The sequence below is a fragment of the Eubalaena glacialis genome, chromosome 11 (genome assembly GCF_028564815.1).
Source record: "Eubalaena glacialis isolate mEubGla1 chromosome 11, mEubGla1.1.hap2.+ XY, whole genome shotgun sequence".
Taxonomy (NCBI): Eukaryota; Metazoa; Chordata; class Mammalia; order Artiodactyla; family Balaenidae; genus Eubalaena; species Eubalaena glacialis.
In genome coordinates, this window is record NC_083726.1 from 93,656,089 (window position 1) to 93,673,744 (window position 17,656).

Here is a 17,656-nt window from a genome sequence, read left to right on the forward strand (position 1 = left end):
TTTCCCCCTGAATGCCTCTATCAGCGGGAATGACCTGGGAGGTCCTTCCATTCCTGCCCTCTCCTCCCAAAGTCCCAAATCCAGGACTACCAATGCCGGCCTTTACACGGGAGACAGCAGGGGCAACTTACACCACCGGCCTCTTCCTGCTACTCAAGTCTTCAAATCACAGGACAAATCTTCCCTTCCCCTTTGAAGCCTTTCTCTTTTCCCCCACGAGCTTAAGCACTGAGTCCACAATGACCTCCCCTTGCAGCACTGACTAGCCATGCTCATCGGTGATTTACCACGTTCCGTTCTGAATTCATTAACTTCTCGTGGGTTTGCTTGTTCACCTACTATTACTCTAAGCTTCCAGGCAGAGCCTGCAAACTGGTATCATCTTGTAACCTCCACAGCATCCAGCCCAGTGCTCTACTTACACTAGTGCTTACTCTTTTTTCTCCTCCCTTCTGCCCCCTTTTTATCAGATTTGGGCATATTTATGGATGGCACAAATGCCAATCGAAGTACAGATTGGGAAAGGAAGTGTAGATTTTTTTCCTCAGCTGTCTTGTATTGCAATATATACAAGTGATTAAGGAGGCAGATTGAAAAGGCTCACAGAGCACAGACAACATAAAAATGTCATTTTGAAATAGAGTAGTATATGTGCTGTGTCTCTTGGTATCTCATTTAAATAGTTCCTAATCACATAATGTGTAATCCCAATAGAATTTCCTGATTCCTCATTCAAATACAACAGAAATAAAAGCCAGTGGAGTCCAAAATGGTTAGATGGGGCCACCCAGAATGGTTAGATGGGGCCGCCCAGAGTTCAACTGAAAAAGCAAATAAACAACCTCAGACTTCAAGAAAATACACACTGTACATGCTTACTGCCCAGAACACGGCTGATGTGACAGCAATTATTTTTCCAGAATTAAGTGCTTTTATCATTCTGCCTTTCCAATTAATGCATTTTTTAAGTATAAATTCTGAGAATAACAGAAGTTATGTGTTGGGAAGGAAACAAAAAGAAACAGATCAAAAAAGAAACAAAAAAGAAAATTGCAGGATGTTTCTTCTCAAAACATCGGTGCACTGGATGTATTTCCCATGAGGCCACAAGAGAATCTGAAACTAATTTAGGAAGCATGTGCTGTGTGGATAAAATTTTTAACATCACCTGCTTGACCACATACCTGCACAATTATCACAGCATAATTCTATTTATGTTGTAAACTGAAGTGCCCAGAATTAAATTTCAAGTATTAGGAGGAGTCTGACGGAGTGGCCGGGATGACTTCCATCCCTGGGGACTACCAGGAAAATGAAATTTATGTTAACTTCTTGAGGACAGTTTTTTGGAAAAGAGCCAGGATGTGTTATGCATGTTCTCCATCTAAGAAAGTGCTGAGACCGGCCCTATACAGCTTTAAATTCCTCATGTTGATTATGAACATTAGCAGGCATCTGCTTTTAAAACTACATAAGCAATGTTTTATAAACAGATCCATTTCATTGGGTAGAAAAAAAAAGCTTTCTGCTCAGTGAAGACAAAAAACAAAAATCCTCTTTCTCCTGACTGAAGGAAATTAGAGCAAGATTAGAAGTGTTTCTAGGGCAAGTTCTAGAAGTGTTTCATGAAACCACTGCCTATGATATGGAAATAAGTTGTTTCAAAACCAGTTCTACAAAATTATCCATTTAAAAATACTAAAAATTGACCACAATGAGCATACTCCCGTTTCTTAACACTGTATTGATATTTACAAGCACTCATAACACTCAACAGTAGTTTATTTTTTTTAGATTTTTTAAAATTTTATTTATTTATTTTTGGCTGTATTGGGTCTTGGTTGCTGCTCGCGGGCTTCCTCTAGTTGCGGCGAGCGGGGGCTACTCTTCGTTTTGGTGCGTGGGCTTCTCATTGCGGTGGCTTCTCTTTGTTGCGGAGCACGGGCTCTAGGCGCGCAGGCTTGGTAGTTGTGGCTCTCAGGTTCAGTAGTTGTGGCTCACGGGATCTAGCGCGCAAGATCAGTAGTTGTGGCGCACGGGCTTAGCTGCTCTGCGACATGTGGGATCTTCCCAGACCAGGGCTCGAACCCGTGTCCCCTGCATTGGCAGGCGGATTCTTAACCACTGTGCCACCAGGGAAGTCCAAGAGTAGTTTATTTTTAAACACTAAAATCACTATAGGAACATAAAGCAAAAGAGCCACCACTGGAATGGTTACATGCTTTCAAAGCACTGTGTTGACTTACTCAAGCAGGTAAAGGTCTATTCTATTCACATTTATTTCTGTTTCTGCTAATTTTGTTACCTTTGCCTCAAAAATGTTAGCAAGAGGTAAATTCCATTAGGCAAATACCCTACCGCCCCTATTCTTCCTCCATCTCCTGTGCTCTACCTCCCAGACCACCCCAAGCCTCCCCAAACCCGGCATGCTCTCTCACACACCAATTCTATTCCCTCTGCATAGACTGTATTTCCTACCCTTTCCTCCTTGTTCCTCATTCCTTAAGGTCCACCTCAAATGGGGCTTGGTCTGGAAAGTCTTCCTTGAATTGCCGGTTCACTTATATGCCAGTTACAGCATCCAGATGAACCTTCACTACAGCAGGCATCACACTGAAAGGACTAGGCTAGACTTGGCTACCTATGCGTCTCTCTCTTCCAACAGACTCTGCGTTCTCTGTCGGTTCCTCTTTCCATCTGACGCGCAGTGAAGGATTGTTGCTAACTGACTGCTGAATGAAGGAACAATGATAGGTGTTCAATAAACATCAGACGAATAAAAGATGAATGAATGTTTGGTTTTATCCTGGCCTTCCTCCTTCTCAGTAAGACTGTTATTCACATTTCCTCTACCACCTGGTACACACACTCCATGATCATTAGCTCCTTTCCCCTCAAGCCTGTACCCGCCTCTTCCTACCACATTTAAGAGGTGACCTCAGAGCCTTTTTAATGGACAGTAATTGAGGTCCTCTTGCATGAACTCCCTCATATAGTTCCTTCTTCAACGCACAACATTACGTACTGCCTCCTACGTCTTCCCTGTCTTCCTTCCTGCCAGTCTCAGGGGAACTGAGCCTTAACTCCTTCCTAAAAGCTTATCATGCCTCTACTTTGGAACCTTGATTTCCTGTTTCCTTGTGAATTGACCTACAATTATTGCCTCTTTCCTCCTCCTCATCAATTTCTTCCTCTCAATGAACTTTCGTCCATTCTCCTTTCCAACATCTACTCCAAGGTTTTGTGCCCACCCCTGTACCCCCTCCCACTCCTCTCTGCCTGTATCTTTCATAGAAATCCATCTTTCATAGCCAGTTCCCACCTCCTCCACCTCCTTATACTGTGCCATTCTCTTCTCCTCTACCGACTTCTCTTCTGTGTCTTGTCTTGAACTTCACAATTAACTTTTCATCATATTCCACCAGGGAGGGCTTACTAGTGATTTTACGCGAGTTGGTCACTTATTCTTCCCAACAGTACCTCAATACGAAACTCTCTTACATTTCTTTTGATTCTCCCATGATGCTTACAAAACCCTAAGCTCATAATTAAAAACATATTTGGTATAAACTTTTGTTGAGTCAATTTAACATCCAAAACATTGAACACCAGCCCAAATTACTCAAAATCAGAGACGCCTTCAGAATAACTCTTTCTAGTTCAACTCATGACGCAACCCTACGTTGACCATGTTCAGTCCAGCTGAAAGTTTAAGTCAAAATTGGAATCAACTGGAGGATTTCAACAATGTAATCGTCAACTAACGGTGTGTGGAAGGGCGGGACTGTAGCACATCAGGGAGGGCAGGGCAGGAGATGCAGCTGGGCTGTAACAGTGATACTTTAATTTAATTAAGGAACCCATGGTGTTTGCCAGATTTTCCTGGCATAATGGAGGAAAAATGTCTACAAAGCTTGATTCCTCATAGAATTATAGAATCCTAGGGCTAGCCAGAAACCATACCCAAGAATGTGAACTGCCTGACCTCACATGGCAGGTGCTACACGTAATATCAAGCACCATCTACTTTAGCCTTTGCCATCTAAGTAGAAGCTCTTCTTCTCATATTAACTTCCCCTTAATCATCAAATATAAATACACAATCAAGTAAAAAGATGTAATAAATGTTAACATCTTGCCTTATGTGGGTCTCTTTTTTAAAATGTTTTTTTACAGAAAATTTCAAATATATATAAAAGTAAAGACTATAATGATGAAACCCTTTGTACTCATCACCCAGTTGCAATAGTTATTAATTCATGGTAGGTGGGAGCATTTTGTCTGTTATTTTTGCTGAAAGTATCATGCTGTGTTTTCCTCTGATTTTCTTAGTTCTGTTGGTTTGCATTAGCCTACACTTGGCCCTCTTTTGTCCCCAACCTTCATTTTTGGTTTGTTGTTCTTTCCTGAGTTCTGTTGTCCTGTTAAAATCCAAGATCAACATACAAGCAGTGATTTGCCACAATTAAACTTATTTATAACACAGAACTCATTTTGAATATAACATTCCCAAATCAGAATGGTGAGTAAATTAAAATAGGGAAAAGAAAATCAGTCCAATTTTATAAGGACAACAAATGTTAAGAAATAGTTGGACTAGTACTATCTCACACACACACACACACACACACACACACACACACACACACACATCCCTCCTCATTCTCTCTCTCTCTCTCTCCATCCAGTAAATATATATAGTTTTAAAAACTGCCATGCCCTTTTGATTTCATGATTCTATTTCTTAAAATTCAGTATCAACAAAGGAAAGGGAGGGGGGGAGTTCCCTGGTGGCCTAGTGGTTAGGATTCCGGGCTTTCACTGCCGTGGCCCAGGTTCAATCCCTGGTTGAGGAACTGAGATCCCGCAAGCCACATGGTGTGGCCAAAAAAAGAGAAAGAAAGAAAGAAAAGGGAAGGTGCAGTTCACTCAAGCTCCTTTAATTAAATGTTATCTTTAGCTACCAAAAGACATATCTAATACAGGGTCTTTCATGTCCTAATCACAGTATTATATCTCTACCACCTCATGCAAACATTTATTGCCTGCTCTCCTAGGAGAGACTAAGGAGGAGGAGAGAGTGAGATAAGACTTGAATCTTTCAGCTACAAATATCACAGTCATATTTCATTTGGGTCCAACACCGCAATAAGGCATCTCATACTCTTTTGTCCCAAGAGTCAAAGAACACTATACCAATAACGTTGGAAATCAAGCCACCAGGCAGAGACGGTGCTCTGCTGCCCTGTCCTCTCACTTGATGTGGTGTAATTAGGGTGGGGAGGCCTACCTTTGTGCTGTCAACAATCATCTCAGGGCAACACCACTACCATTTGGGGCCAGTGGAGCATCCCCTCCAACCGGCCAGTGCCCCTGTGTACTAGAGTACCTCTGACTCTGGGTCAGTCTTGCAAACAGCCCACTTATTTTTCCTTCCTAAATTTCTATTGCAGTTCAGAAGAACGACGTCTTCAGGAAGCCCTCTATTTATTCCAAAATCTCAGCATCTCTGCTCAGAAAGAAAACCAAAAGGGGAAATAAACCTCACACACATTTCATCCCATCCCAAAAGCCCAATCATGACCGTCTCCTAGAAAGACATCAGTTTATTCAATGTTGTCAGAAAGTACATCAAAGACTGAAACTCAGAATGAGCCTGAATATATTCTGTACTTTCCAAATCAAGATTACAGATGTGGTCAAAATTAGACTACGGCTTTGAGGTTTTGTTTTTCTGGGTTTTAATTTTCACGGTGCTTGTTTCCCAGAGACAGAAAGAATCTTCTTAACTAAACAGTGCTCTGGAGCCAGAGAAACCACAGCAGTAGGCCAGCCTCTAAGGTTCACTACTCCAAAAATGTAACTACATCTGAAATGCTGGGGAGAGCAGCAGATGCCAAGTGCTTTCATCTGCCAGTCTTATTAGAAATACAGTGAGAGAGCTTCCCTTGGGGTATTTGTGCCAAATTAAAATATTAATTGCCAAGATACAATGGCTATCCTGTTACACAGCGAGGGCAGGCCAGCACCTCTCATTCGTGCATCCACAGCCAATACAGGGTGAGGAGATAGACTGCTTTAGTGTCTCCTAAACGGTTCTTTTAGACACTTTTCTTGAGGAAAGAAGATGGGCTGTACCCCTCCTCGCCTTATTTTCATGCACATCACCGTGCTCCCGAAGCTTCTGTAGCAGGGAGGGGGTACACGTTGAGCCTGCAACATTATCCCGGTCACAGGTATAGTCCAAAGTCCCCTGAGTCCCAGAAGGATGGAGAACAGAAGGTCCCCTAGAAACTAAGGCCCAGCTCCTATTCTAGGAGTGCACCATATTCATTCATTCACCCGTTATTCATTCCTTTATTCATATTTATTAAAATCTAGCTATGTGACAGGATGCAGAGCTAGCAAAAGAACCTCTTCTACTTTGGGAAGGGGAACTTGAGATCAAGAAAAAATGCTGTCCCTATTTTTCTTGCCACTTATTCTTTCTTAACTCACTTTCATAAAAGAATAGAGGAATCTTTCTATTCAATCCCAACAACTACTGGTAGCCTGGGATTCCACTGAAAGCGCCTCTCTCACTGTTCACACAGCACTGGCCTCTCTTGATGGAGAATTCTGCTGACTTGGTCCATTTGCTTTCCTGTTTCTGTGGACCCTTTCCATGTGAGTTTTCCAGAAGCCTAAGGGAAAAACAGGTTTAACTTCAACCAGGATGTCTCAGTGAGACGTGGCATAACTCAGATAATTGTGACCACATATGGGATACAATCTTAGGATGTACCTTGTTTGCCAAGGCTTGAAAAAACATTCCCTGGAGGCAAACAGGAAAAGAGAAGCTGGCCAGAGGGCAGCAGGGATCAGAGGATGGTGGGATGCGGATGGATTGTGTGGCTGAGGGTCAGGGACTCAGGAAGAACAGCCAGCAGCCCTGGAGAGAACATACCCCGTGTCTGAACTCTTTAAATAAATTATGAGCATTGTTATTTTTACAGAAGCATTTAAACGAGGTACATTTAGGATTAATATTATCTTTCTTTTAACATAGAGAAAAGGTAGAAATGCATTATAATGATTTAACAGGTCAGAAGCCAGTCAAGAACACTTCATTTCCCCCATTTTATATGCTACTTATCTCATGGCTTATGGTGCCTGACTTGCAGTTTTTACCATCAGTATTTTCATTCACTTTGTTGAAAACTGCCTTTTTGTAATTTCTGGTGATTTTGAGACTGCTTCACAATTAAAAATGCCAAATGATCAGACACTTTGGTGTTTCAGGATCTGGTCAAGGTCATGAACCTCAGTTCCATCTACTGGAAAAAGTATTGTAAGAATGTTCTAGGGCAATTCATCGAGTTAGCTCTAAAGTAAACAAAAACTACTTGCTTGGCTCAAACAATTAGACATATTTTTCTATTTGCTCTCTTAAACTTTGAGCTTGATAAAGCACATAATTCTCCATTATTAATATTTGTGTTAACACACCACATTTCACAATCAAAACAGAATTATACCTCAGTTATTGAACAAATATGTTGTATTCAATTGATTTTTTTTAACCACAGGAGACAAACTTCCAAGTCCTAAAAGAAACTTATTCATTCCTAGAAGGCTATAGCTACCTGATTAAAACAAATTCATTCTTGTAGATTTAATACCCTTCACTCTAACAGGCTACTAGTGTTACTATTTTCTTTTTTCTTATCCAGCTTTTGATTATATGAAACAATTGAACAGGCAGCAGAAATCAGTAGTGAAGGAATAACCTGCACCCTACAGGAAACCAGGGGATCTTCATGGCTTGGGTAAAATAATAGTTAGAAATTCAAATGCCCAGTTGCACTAATGAGTAGATTAGTATCAGTCAGTCAAGTACATGGACTCTCGAGTTGGCCATCATTAAACATGAATGAAATCTTAATTACGTAACTAGTATCACTAATAAGTTTTTCTAAAATATTGTGGAAGCTTCCCCATTGTCTGTGAAATGTCTGTACTCTTTTACCAAAGAAGTAAACTGTAGAAATAATTTGTAACCTAATCCCCCTTGTAACTGGACTCAACCCTTTCTTTCCCTCATTGCAAAGGGTCCTGTTAAACATTTCCCTCTGCTCTCTACAATCCACACTTCAGTATTACCTTTTTGACTAACCCTCCGCCAGGCTCACTGACAAACACTCAACATACGTTAGCTTGTGGGATCCTCATAACCCTGTGTGGCAGAAACTATCACTCCCATTTTACAGATAAGGAAACTGAGACAAACAGCTTAAGAAAATTTCTCCAAATCCTACAAGCTTCAAAGAGTCAGAGCCAACATTTAAAGTTCAAGTCTGCTGTCTCTGGAGCCAGCGTTTGTAACTGCCAATTTACAGCCCTGCCTTCTTTATCATTCACAGCTTTTTTACGGCAGGATCTCCTTTATTCGTTATTTTGATGATTATCCCGTGTACAATACAATTTGTAGGATTCTGTGTTCCTCCAATTCTAAGATGTCATTAAATTTTATCAAATTATTAATTTTAAAATTTTTGATTAGAGTAAAGCACACATAAAAATTTACCATTTTAACCATGTTTACGTAGACAGTTCAGTGGCATTAAGTGCATTCACATTGTTGTGCAATCATCATCACCATCCATCTACAGAACTCTTTTCATCTTGCAAAACTGAAGCTGTGTACCCATTAAATACTAACTTCTCATGCTTCCCTACCCCAGCCCATGGCAACCACTATTCTATTTTCTGTCTCCATGAATTTATTTGACTACTCTAGGTACCTTATTATTTAAAAAAAGAAAAAAGAAACAATCCCAGCTAAAACGTGTATAATGGATACCTCTTTTAAGATCGTAAGACACATCACAACTTCTGACATATTAAAATGGGAGAAAGCTATACTATCAGCAAATCATTAAATTGCAAGCCTTAAGACCCTCTACCTGTTGGATCTAAAATTAAAGTCTGCTACAGGGTAAGCTCTGACTATTCATGTCACACCTATGCCTTTATTATTCCAAACACTCATTCCCATTCTCCCCTTCTTGCTTTGGGCTTTGCCCTTTGCTATCTTTCTTCTTTTATTTTTTCATTTTCTATGTGCTTGAGAAAACACATGTAATTTGGAAGGATTGGGGTCCACGTGAGGGGACAGATATAAATCAGTTGGACAAATATAAATAAGTTTAACCCTCCAAAAACTTACCTCCCTGGACTCACATCTAGTTTTTTTATTGTCATTTTTTGGATGAAAACTGAATCTTTGTAAGGTATGTAAAATATTTGTCATTTTGTGGCTACTTAACTTCAAAATGTCAAATATTAAGATAGAGAGCAACCAAAAACACAAATTAACAAGCCATTATGCATCCAAAGAATAAATTTAACACAATAAATAACCTCAGTTCATCCAAATGTATATGCCATCTTATCATTCATGGAGCATCATTCATCACAAATATAATTACTGACCACCTACTAAATACCAAGCATTGTTCTAGGCAACATCGATACACTTTTGGTTTGTTTTAAACATAGGCAAAAATCTTTGATTCATGATGCTTCCATTCCAGTTGGAGAGATAGAAAATACATATAAATATGGCAAATACATATGACGTAAGAAAGTGGTGAGTTTTAGAAAAAAATTAAGCAGGGAGATGTACTATGAAGAATAAGTATGTGAAATTTTAGATAGGGTGGCCAGGAAAGGCCTCACTGAGAGCACAACTTTTAAAGGAGAATGCAAGAAAGCTAGCCATATAGATATCCGAGGAAAGCATTTTCCAGGCTCCAGGCAGAGTGAACAGCCAGTGCAAAGGCCCTGAGGCCAGTTTCCCCAGCATGTTGGAGAATCAGTGAGGAATCCCCTGTGCCTGAAGTGGAGTGAAAGAGGGGAAGTGCAATGAGACACTAGGTCAGAAAGCAGTGAGGAGCAAGTCCTAAAGGCCTTGCAATCCAGCAAGTACTTTGGCTTCTCTCAGTGAGCTGTGACTGTCACTGGAAGTTTCTGAAAAAGGTATGAATGACATGATTTAGGTTCAGATACCACCATCACCGCTTTCAATCTTTTCCGGAAATACTGTAACAGAACAGACTGAGCACATATTAATGGAAATGTTTTGGACACAAGTGAACAATTCAACCGCAGTACTCTCAAGCTATGGCTGCCATTGGCTGCCTCTGGATGCTGGCTGGGAATGGGTTCCTCTACCAGCATAAGTTCCTTTCCTATTACGTGCTGAATGGTCAGGAAAACATGGAGTAAAGAAGGGGTGAGAGAGGAAGTAGAAATAGCCTAAGGAATATGCTAGGAAATGTTTGGTTTCAGAGCATGAAGCAATTCCCCAAAGAAATCAGCAAACCTGGATACTTAAATCTCTAGAGGAGAAACTTGCAGAGCAATTTTAAAGTACAATAATGAGGCACTGTGTATTATAAAAAGTAAAATATCTCTAACTATCAAGGTTGCATAGCTGCACCACCACTAAAAGATGGATCATACTGTTTGTGCTTGAAATGGGAAGGTACAATATATTGGCCGGAAAGGTAAGAAGGTCCAGCATGGGACTGGGTGGGAGCACCGGTATTTGTGTCACATCACATGAAAATGCTTTAGTCGTAGGATGTACTACTATTAAGGTTCCCAAAGCAAACAGCTTACATTTCCACCGCAGACCAAAAACAGATCTTGATTCTTTCATACAATATTCATTAGCTTTTATATAAATATTGATACAACTAACTTCTAGGCTTATTCATGCATCTTCCTAAAAATTGAATATCCTTTAAATACTTACAAAATAAACACCTTTTCTACTTTCTCCTCTGAATATTTTTGTGATATTCTTTAGATTTTACGTGTTTAACACATACTAAAACCACGGTATTTACCACTGTGTCCCAGGAAAGGGCAGATCTGCCGGATGCCTAGAAAGAGGTTCATTGTTCAGTGAATAAGAACACCATTTAAAGCCCAATCCACAGCCTAACTCACGCACTGGAACTGAAATGACTGCCACAACCACTAGATGGCACTTGACATCAACTACTGCTACCAACCTCCCTTGTTATTAGAAGTATCTATTCACTGCACTCCCTATTTTGAATTGCTACTGGGTCCTTTTACAGTAAACTTCCCAGTATTACCAGGAAAGCATCTATTAAGTGCAAGGGTTCTTTCCCTCACAGGACTATTTGTTTTTAAGCCACAGCAGGTCATTCAAGCACAATTGAAAAGCTAGTCCACTTTTATGGGTAAAATCAGGTGACCAGCTGGCACTCATGAAATGTATACTAACAGCACTTTTTAAAAAACTATCCTGGGACTTCTCTGGTGGCACAGTGGTTAAGAATCCGCCTGCCAATGCAGGGGACACGGGTTTGAGCCCTGGTCCGGGAAGATCCCACATGCCGCAGAGCAACTGAGCCCGTGCGCCACAACTACTGAGCCTGCGCTCTAGAGCCCGCGAGCCACAACTACTGAGCCTGCGCACCTAGAGCCCATGATCCGCAACACGAGAAGCCACCGCAAGTAGAAGCCCGTACACCCCAACAAAGAGTAGCCCCCGCTTGCCCCAACTAGAGAAAGCCTGCACACAGCAACGAAGGCCCAACACAGCCAAAAATAAATTAAAAAAAAAAACAAAAAAACTATGCTTAGAGTCAAAAGGGAATCGGAATCTCTTAAGGGATAAAATCAGGGCAAACCTATTGCCCTATAACTGTTTTTTCCTGTTCTGATCAGCTATTCTGTGTTCTAAATTTTGGAATAAGCAACAGAAGATTCACGGCGCGGGACCTGTAACAAGCAGACATCTACCATTTGACTCTGCAGCCACTCGATGAGCGTTTCCGCCGTGGAGTCTGGGATCTGGCACCTCAAGCCTTCCTTCTCATCCGCTTCCATCATCTCTAACAACCCGCGCAGGTCTTCCACAAGGTGCAGAGCTCGCAAGCTTCCCATGAACGGGGAGGTGGGAGACTGACAATCAAAAATCCCATTGGAATATTCCAGGGCCTTAGAACCTAGGTTTAAAAAAAAAAATCACAGAGAGAGCAATTTATGTTGGATAATATACCAAAGCTGAAGGTGGCAAGCAAGTCTAGTCACAGTGAGGAATGACCAAACAAGGAACAGGGAAAAGAGAATTCAATCACGTAATCCTCTCCAAGGCATAGTCATTTGGTGAAATAATAAAAACCATGCAACTGATGATAAATACCAATGATCAAATATCTAACAGGGGGGCCAGCTGTGTGGAGTAGTAAGAGTATGGTAGGCTTTGGGGTAAGATGTGCTGACCTCAAGGAAACAAGGGCTAAGAAGGTAGTAGATCAGTTTGGGTGGAGCCATGTATTGCCCAAAATACAAATTTTAGAAACCATAAACTCTAAATGCCCTGTAAATAAGCTGCACATTGAGGTGGAAATTGCATAGCATAATTTCAAAGGTAAGAGGGCCAGCTCCCAGTTAACTGACCAGAATTTAACCTCTGAAGAACTTCAATAATTTACATGTGTACATTTGTATATGTATGTGCATGTGTGTATAAACATCCCCCCCGCCACGATTTTGTTTGCAGCCTAGTATCAAATGCTCTTGATAACATCAGCTTGAAAACATAGTCTTACAGCCCTTTTTGTTTTCTATTACTTATTAGAGAAAACATTCTACTACTTAAATCCATACAACTGACTCACAGCCCATTCTGAAAGCACCCATATACACCTCTTCATCTCTTTGATTTTTATTTTCTGGTCTATCAAATATACATACCATCAAATATACATACTAACTTTCTATTTAAATTTCAACAGTTATGATATTTAGGCCATCACCTCACAAATCTGAAGGTCTTACAACTGATGAGACTGGTGAGCCAATGTGTAAATTCTCTCTCCAGTTGGCCAGTTCTCACAATGGGGAAAGGAATTCTCTTTCAGCTGGTTCATTCCATTGATATTCCTAATACTGGACCACAAGATTTGAACCAAACATCTACCAAATTGTGTTGATGGTGACCACTGATATGCACAGTGGAGAATGCTAATGGAGCCACATAACTGTCTCAATCAACCCCCACAGGAAACCCTGTAAAGTTGAGACGAGAACTCAGAAAAAATACAGGAGAGTATGTCAGGAGGAAGGAAGAACAGAAAAGCATCAAAACCCAGACCGACTATAATGTCCTATTCCAGCAGTTTTAAGTATTAGGATCATCTGATGATATCATTAAAAAACACATGAGCCCACGGTAACCCTCTATTCTGTTCGGTCTCCATCACAAAACAAGGTGGGGAGAGGGGAGAGATATGTATTCAGAAAAATTCCCCAAATGTTTGTAGTCAGTTCTCCTTCTCTCCCTCTTACTTCAGTTGGAGAAATACTGATGTTAATTTGAAAATATAAATCCAGGTCCTACCCACAAAGCTTTGACTGACTCAGTTTGAGGTGGGAGCTGGGGAATCTTGATTTTCTTAATAACTCTAATGTTGGTCCTGAAGCCCTGCCAGGGCTGAGGAACAAATACACCAATCTAGTGGAATATGTAAAATGTAATCCCTCAACTACTGTTCCGGGAATACCACTTTCCTTGACTAGAGGTTCACTAAAAGTGTAAGGTTACATGTAACCTCTGGTAAGAGCCTAGAATTGGTTCTAGTTGTTATATTTTCTGAAATTGTGACAGAGTAAATGGTTGAATAGTCCTTCAACTATTTAAAAGCATATATCATATAAAACAGATAAACAACAAGGACCTACTGTATAGCACGGGGAACTATATTCAATATCCTGTAATAATTGTAATGAAAATGAATCTGAAAAAAGAATATATGTATATGTATAACTGAATCACTTTGCTGTACACCTGAAACTAACACTGTAAATCAACTGTATTTCAATTTTTAAAAAGGAAGTTAATACATAAAAAATTTTTTTAAATTAAAAAAATAAAAGCATATATTGGGTTGGCCAAAAAGTTCGTTCGGTTTCTCCGTACGATGGCCCTAATAGCGCTTAGTTGTCTTTAACCTCATTCGAAACAATTTTGTTAGATTGCATGTGACAGCTGTCATATCAGCATGCACTGAATAAAAACATCAAAATTAGTGAATTTTTGTGTAGCCATTGAAGGAAAGGAAAAAAGTAACATTTTCGGCATATTATGCTTTATTATTTCAAGAAAGGTAAAAACACAACTGAAACGCAAAAAAAAAGATTTGTGCAGTGTAAGGAGAAGGTGCTGTGACTGTTCGAAGGTGTCAAAAGTGGTTTCTGAAGTTTCGTGCTGGAGATTTCTTGCTGGACGGTGCTCCATGGTCGGGCAGACCCGTTGAAGTAGACAGTGATCAAATCAAGACATTAATTGAGAACAACCAACGTTACACCACGTGGATCGAGATAGCCAACATACTCAAAATATCCAAATCAAGCACTGAAAATCATTTGCACCAGCTTGGTTATGTGAACTGCTTTGATGTTTGGGTTCCACATAAGTTAAGCAAAAAAAAACCTTCTTGACCATATTTCCACATGCGATTCTCTACTTAAACATAACGGAAACGTTCCATTTTTGAAACATATTGTGACGGGCGATGAAAAGTGGATACTGTACAATAATGTGGAATGGAAGAGATCGTGGGGCAAGCAAAATGAACCACCACCAACCAACACCAAAGGCCGGTCTTCATCCAAAGAAGGTGATATTGTGTATATGGTGGGATTGGAAGGGAGTCCTCTATTATGAGCTCCCTCCGGAAAACCAAACAATTAATTCCAACAAGTATGGCTCCACTTAGACCAACTGAAAGCAGCACTCGACGAAAAGCATCCAGAATTAGTCAACAGAAAATGCATAATCTTCCATCAGGATAATGCAAGACCGCATATTTCTTTGATGACCAGGCAAAAACTGTTACAGCTTGGCTGGGAAGTTCTGATTCATCTGCCATATTCACCAGACATTGCACCTTCAGATTTCCATTTATTTTGATCTTTACAAAATTCTCTTAATGGAAAAAATTTCAATTCCCTGGCAAACTGTAAAAGGCACCTGGAACAGTTCTTTGCTCAAAAAGATAAAAAGTTTTGTGAAGACGGAATTATGGAGTTGCCTGAAAAATGGCAGAAGGTAGTGGAACAAAAGGGTGAATATGTTGTTCAATAAAGTTCTTGGTGAAAATGAAAAATGTGTCTTTTACTTTTACTTAAAAACTGAAGGAACATTTTGGCCAGCCCAATATCATGCCCTGAGCAAGAATACACTTTTCTAGGTTAAACATAACCAGTTCCTTAGTTTGTTGAACTCTTCACCTTCATGCTTACCTTCTCTAGGTAAGTTTTAGTTTGCCAATGACACTTTGAAAATAATTTTCTAAGAATCGAATACAGTACTCAAGGTGTGGTCTAACCTACAAAAGAGGTCCAATTGAAGTTGGGTCTCCAGGACATAGAAGTATAACAAAGGAGGTCAAACCACGCATGACACTTCCCTGAAGAGAAGAACCTTCTGAAGAGGAAAATACCTTTGGTTTCTTCAAACCACCAAAGCAGAGTAGAGTCCAACTTGTGAGCAGAAAAGCAAAGGAGCTGGGGCCAGGACAACTATATCCTGACCCTGGTAGCTGGTAGAGACCAACTGTACCCTGACCCTGACCACCAGGTGTGTGCATGACAAGCCCACCCGAAGCCCATTCAGACATCTCCTCATTGTATTTGGTTCCTAAATACATGAAAGTCCTCCTCTTGAGACAAAACACAAAATATGACATGAGCCCTTAGGCAGCCACCACTCCTGGGGAATGCGAGGGAGTGAAAAGGGCTCATCCACTAGTCAGTCCCCTCAGTTATGATGAGAAAACAAGGAGATGATAGTCGACTGCTTTTGCTCAGCTTCTATAATAGAGAATTGCTGAAGATTTTTTAAAAAGAAGATGATCAGATTGGCATTTTGGAAAAAAGATTCTGGTGGTCTGGAAAAGGATGGACTAGAGCAGGAAAGCCAGAGTGTCAGGGACATCAAGTGAGAGGGTTATTTAGATAAAGCAAGACGATGGTAGCACAGACAGGACAGATTTTAGAGAGGAGGGAACAGCAGAATTTGGTAGGAGGTAGAATTGGTAGAATTTGATTAACTAAGTGGGGGAACATGTAGGAAGTGTCTAGCATGACTTAAACTTCTGCTTCAGGAAACTGTACGGATGGAGGACTATGAAATTAGCCAAGACAAAGACAACTAGAGGGGCTTCTGAGGAAAGATGAGCTCAATGGGTTTTTTTGTTGTTGTTTGTTTTAATTTTTTATTGGAGTATAGTTGATTTACAATGTTGTGTTAGTTTCAGGTGTACGGCAAAGCGAATCAGTTATACATATACACATAATGAGCTTAATGTTTTAAATGATGACACTGATGTGTCTACAGGACATTTCAGGGGAGTATCTGGTTGGCTGGTAGAGATAGGGACCTGAAGAATAGCAAAGAATTGGAAAAATAAATAGATGTGAGAGTCATTGGTGGAAAAGTGAATGTGGAATTCAAGGGAAAAGATCAAAACATTCCTGGATACTGGGTAGAGCAGTATCCCTCCAAGTGCAGTCCACAGACTATCTGGACCAGAATCACCTTTATCCTGGATCAGAAGCCCAGGATGGTACTAGAATTTTTGACATTTAAGAATAATTCCAGCAAAAATTGGAGAACAGGGACAAAGATGAAACCATGGGGAACCTAAAGGCATTGGAGAGAGACAATAAATGAAAATATGAAAGTGGAGAGGTAATAAAAGAGTTGTAATAAAAAAGCCAAGAGAGCAAAGCAAATGTCATGATTGCATCTTCTAGAGGATGCAGATTACCTGCTATAATACCGTCCATCTGCTCCAACGCCGCAGCCAACATGTCACTTGCATCACTCATCATTTTGCTATTTGTCAAGGGCAAATTCCAACCTAGATCTGAAAAAATAATGACGTTATCATTACATCCTTAAATGACACATGCTTCCTGGCAGGTTTAATAATTCAACATCAAATTATAACTCCACCTAGCAGTCAAATACAGAGAATTTGTGACGTATTAGAGCTGAATTAAATGAATCATTTAACAAACTATGACCAATCATCTGCCTACTGTACTGCAGGACCACATGCTATAACTGATCAGTTAATAAAATAAGTACAATGCAGTTCTTGCACCCACGGTGTTTAAACTCCAGTAGGATGGTTTCCATGCTGTACTCTGTAGAGCTCTAGGTCTCTGTGAGGGCATCAGAGGTGGCTGTGGAACTTTGCTCAGGGCCATGAGGGATGCTGCGTAGATAAGACTTGTTCTTTCTGCACCAGCCCCACCTAATCTCTGCTCTCTCAATTTTGCCTTTAATTTTTTTTTTTTTCGCAATAGGGAATTACCGTAAGATTTGTCTAAGAAAACGGTTCAGGAACATATATAATAAGCACATACACATCTACTGGTATTTTGCAACATAACAATAGCTATCATGTATTGAGTGAGTACCTACAGTGGTTCCAACACATTAATATAAATTATCCATAATCCTTAATCATGAGAGGAACCCTATAAAATGCATAAATTCCTCTTCATTTTATAAATGAGATCAAAGATGTTTATTGATCTTTGCCTGTAAAGACAGCAA

General features: G+C 40.2%; 1 protein-coding gene across 7 annotated transcripts in view; it reads right to left on the reverse strand.

The window, feature by feature from the left end:
• PPFIBP1 (PPFIA binding protein 1) overlaps positions 1-17,656 on the reverse strand; it is a 174,409-nt gene that overhangs the window by 49,183 nt on the left and 107,570 nt on the right. For all 7 annotated transcript variants that reach the window (XM_061206710.1, XM_061206709.1, XM_061206708.1 and 4 more), the window contains 2 exons: positions 16,860-16,958; positions 11,824-12,029 (listed from right to left, as the gene is read on the reverse strand). In XM_061206710.1, the coding sequence (XP_061062693.1) occupies positions 11,824-12,029; positions 16,860-16,923 (270 nt within the window). In that variant the 5' untranslated portion in view covers positions 16,924-16,958. The remainder of the gene's footprint in view (positions 1-11,823; positions 12,030-16,859; positions 16,959-17,656) is intronic.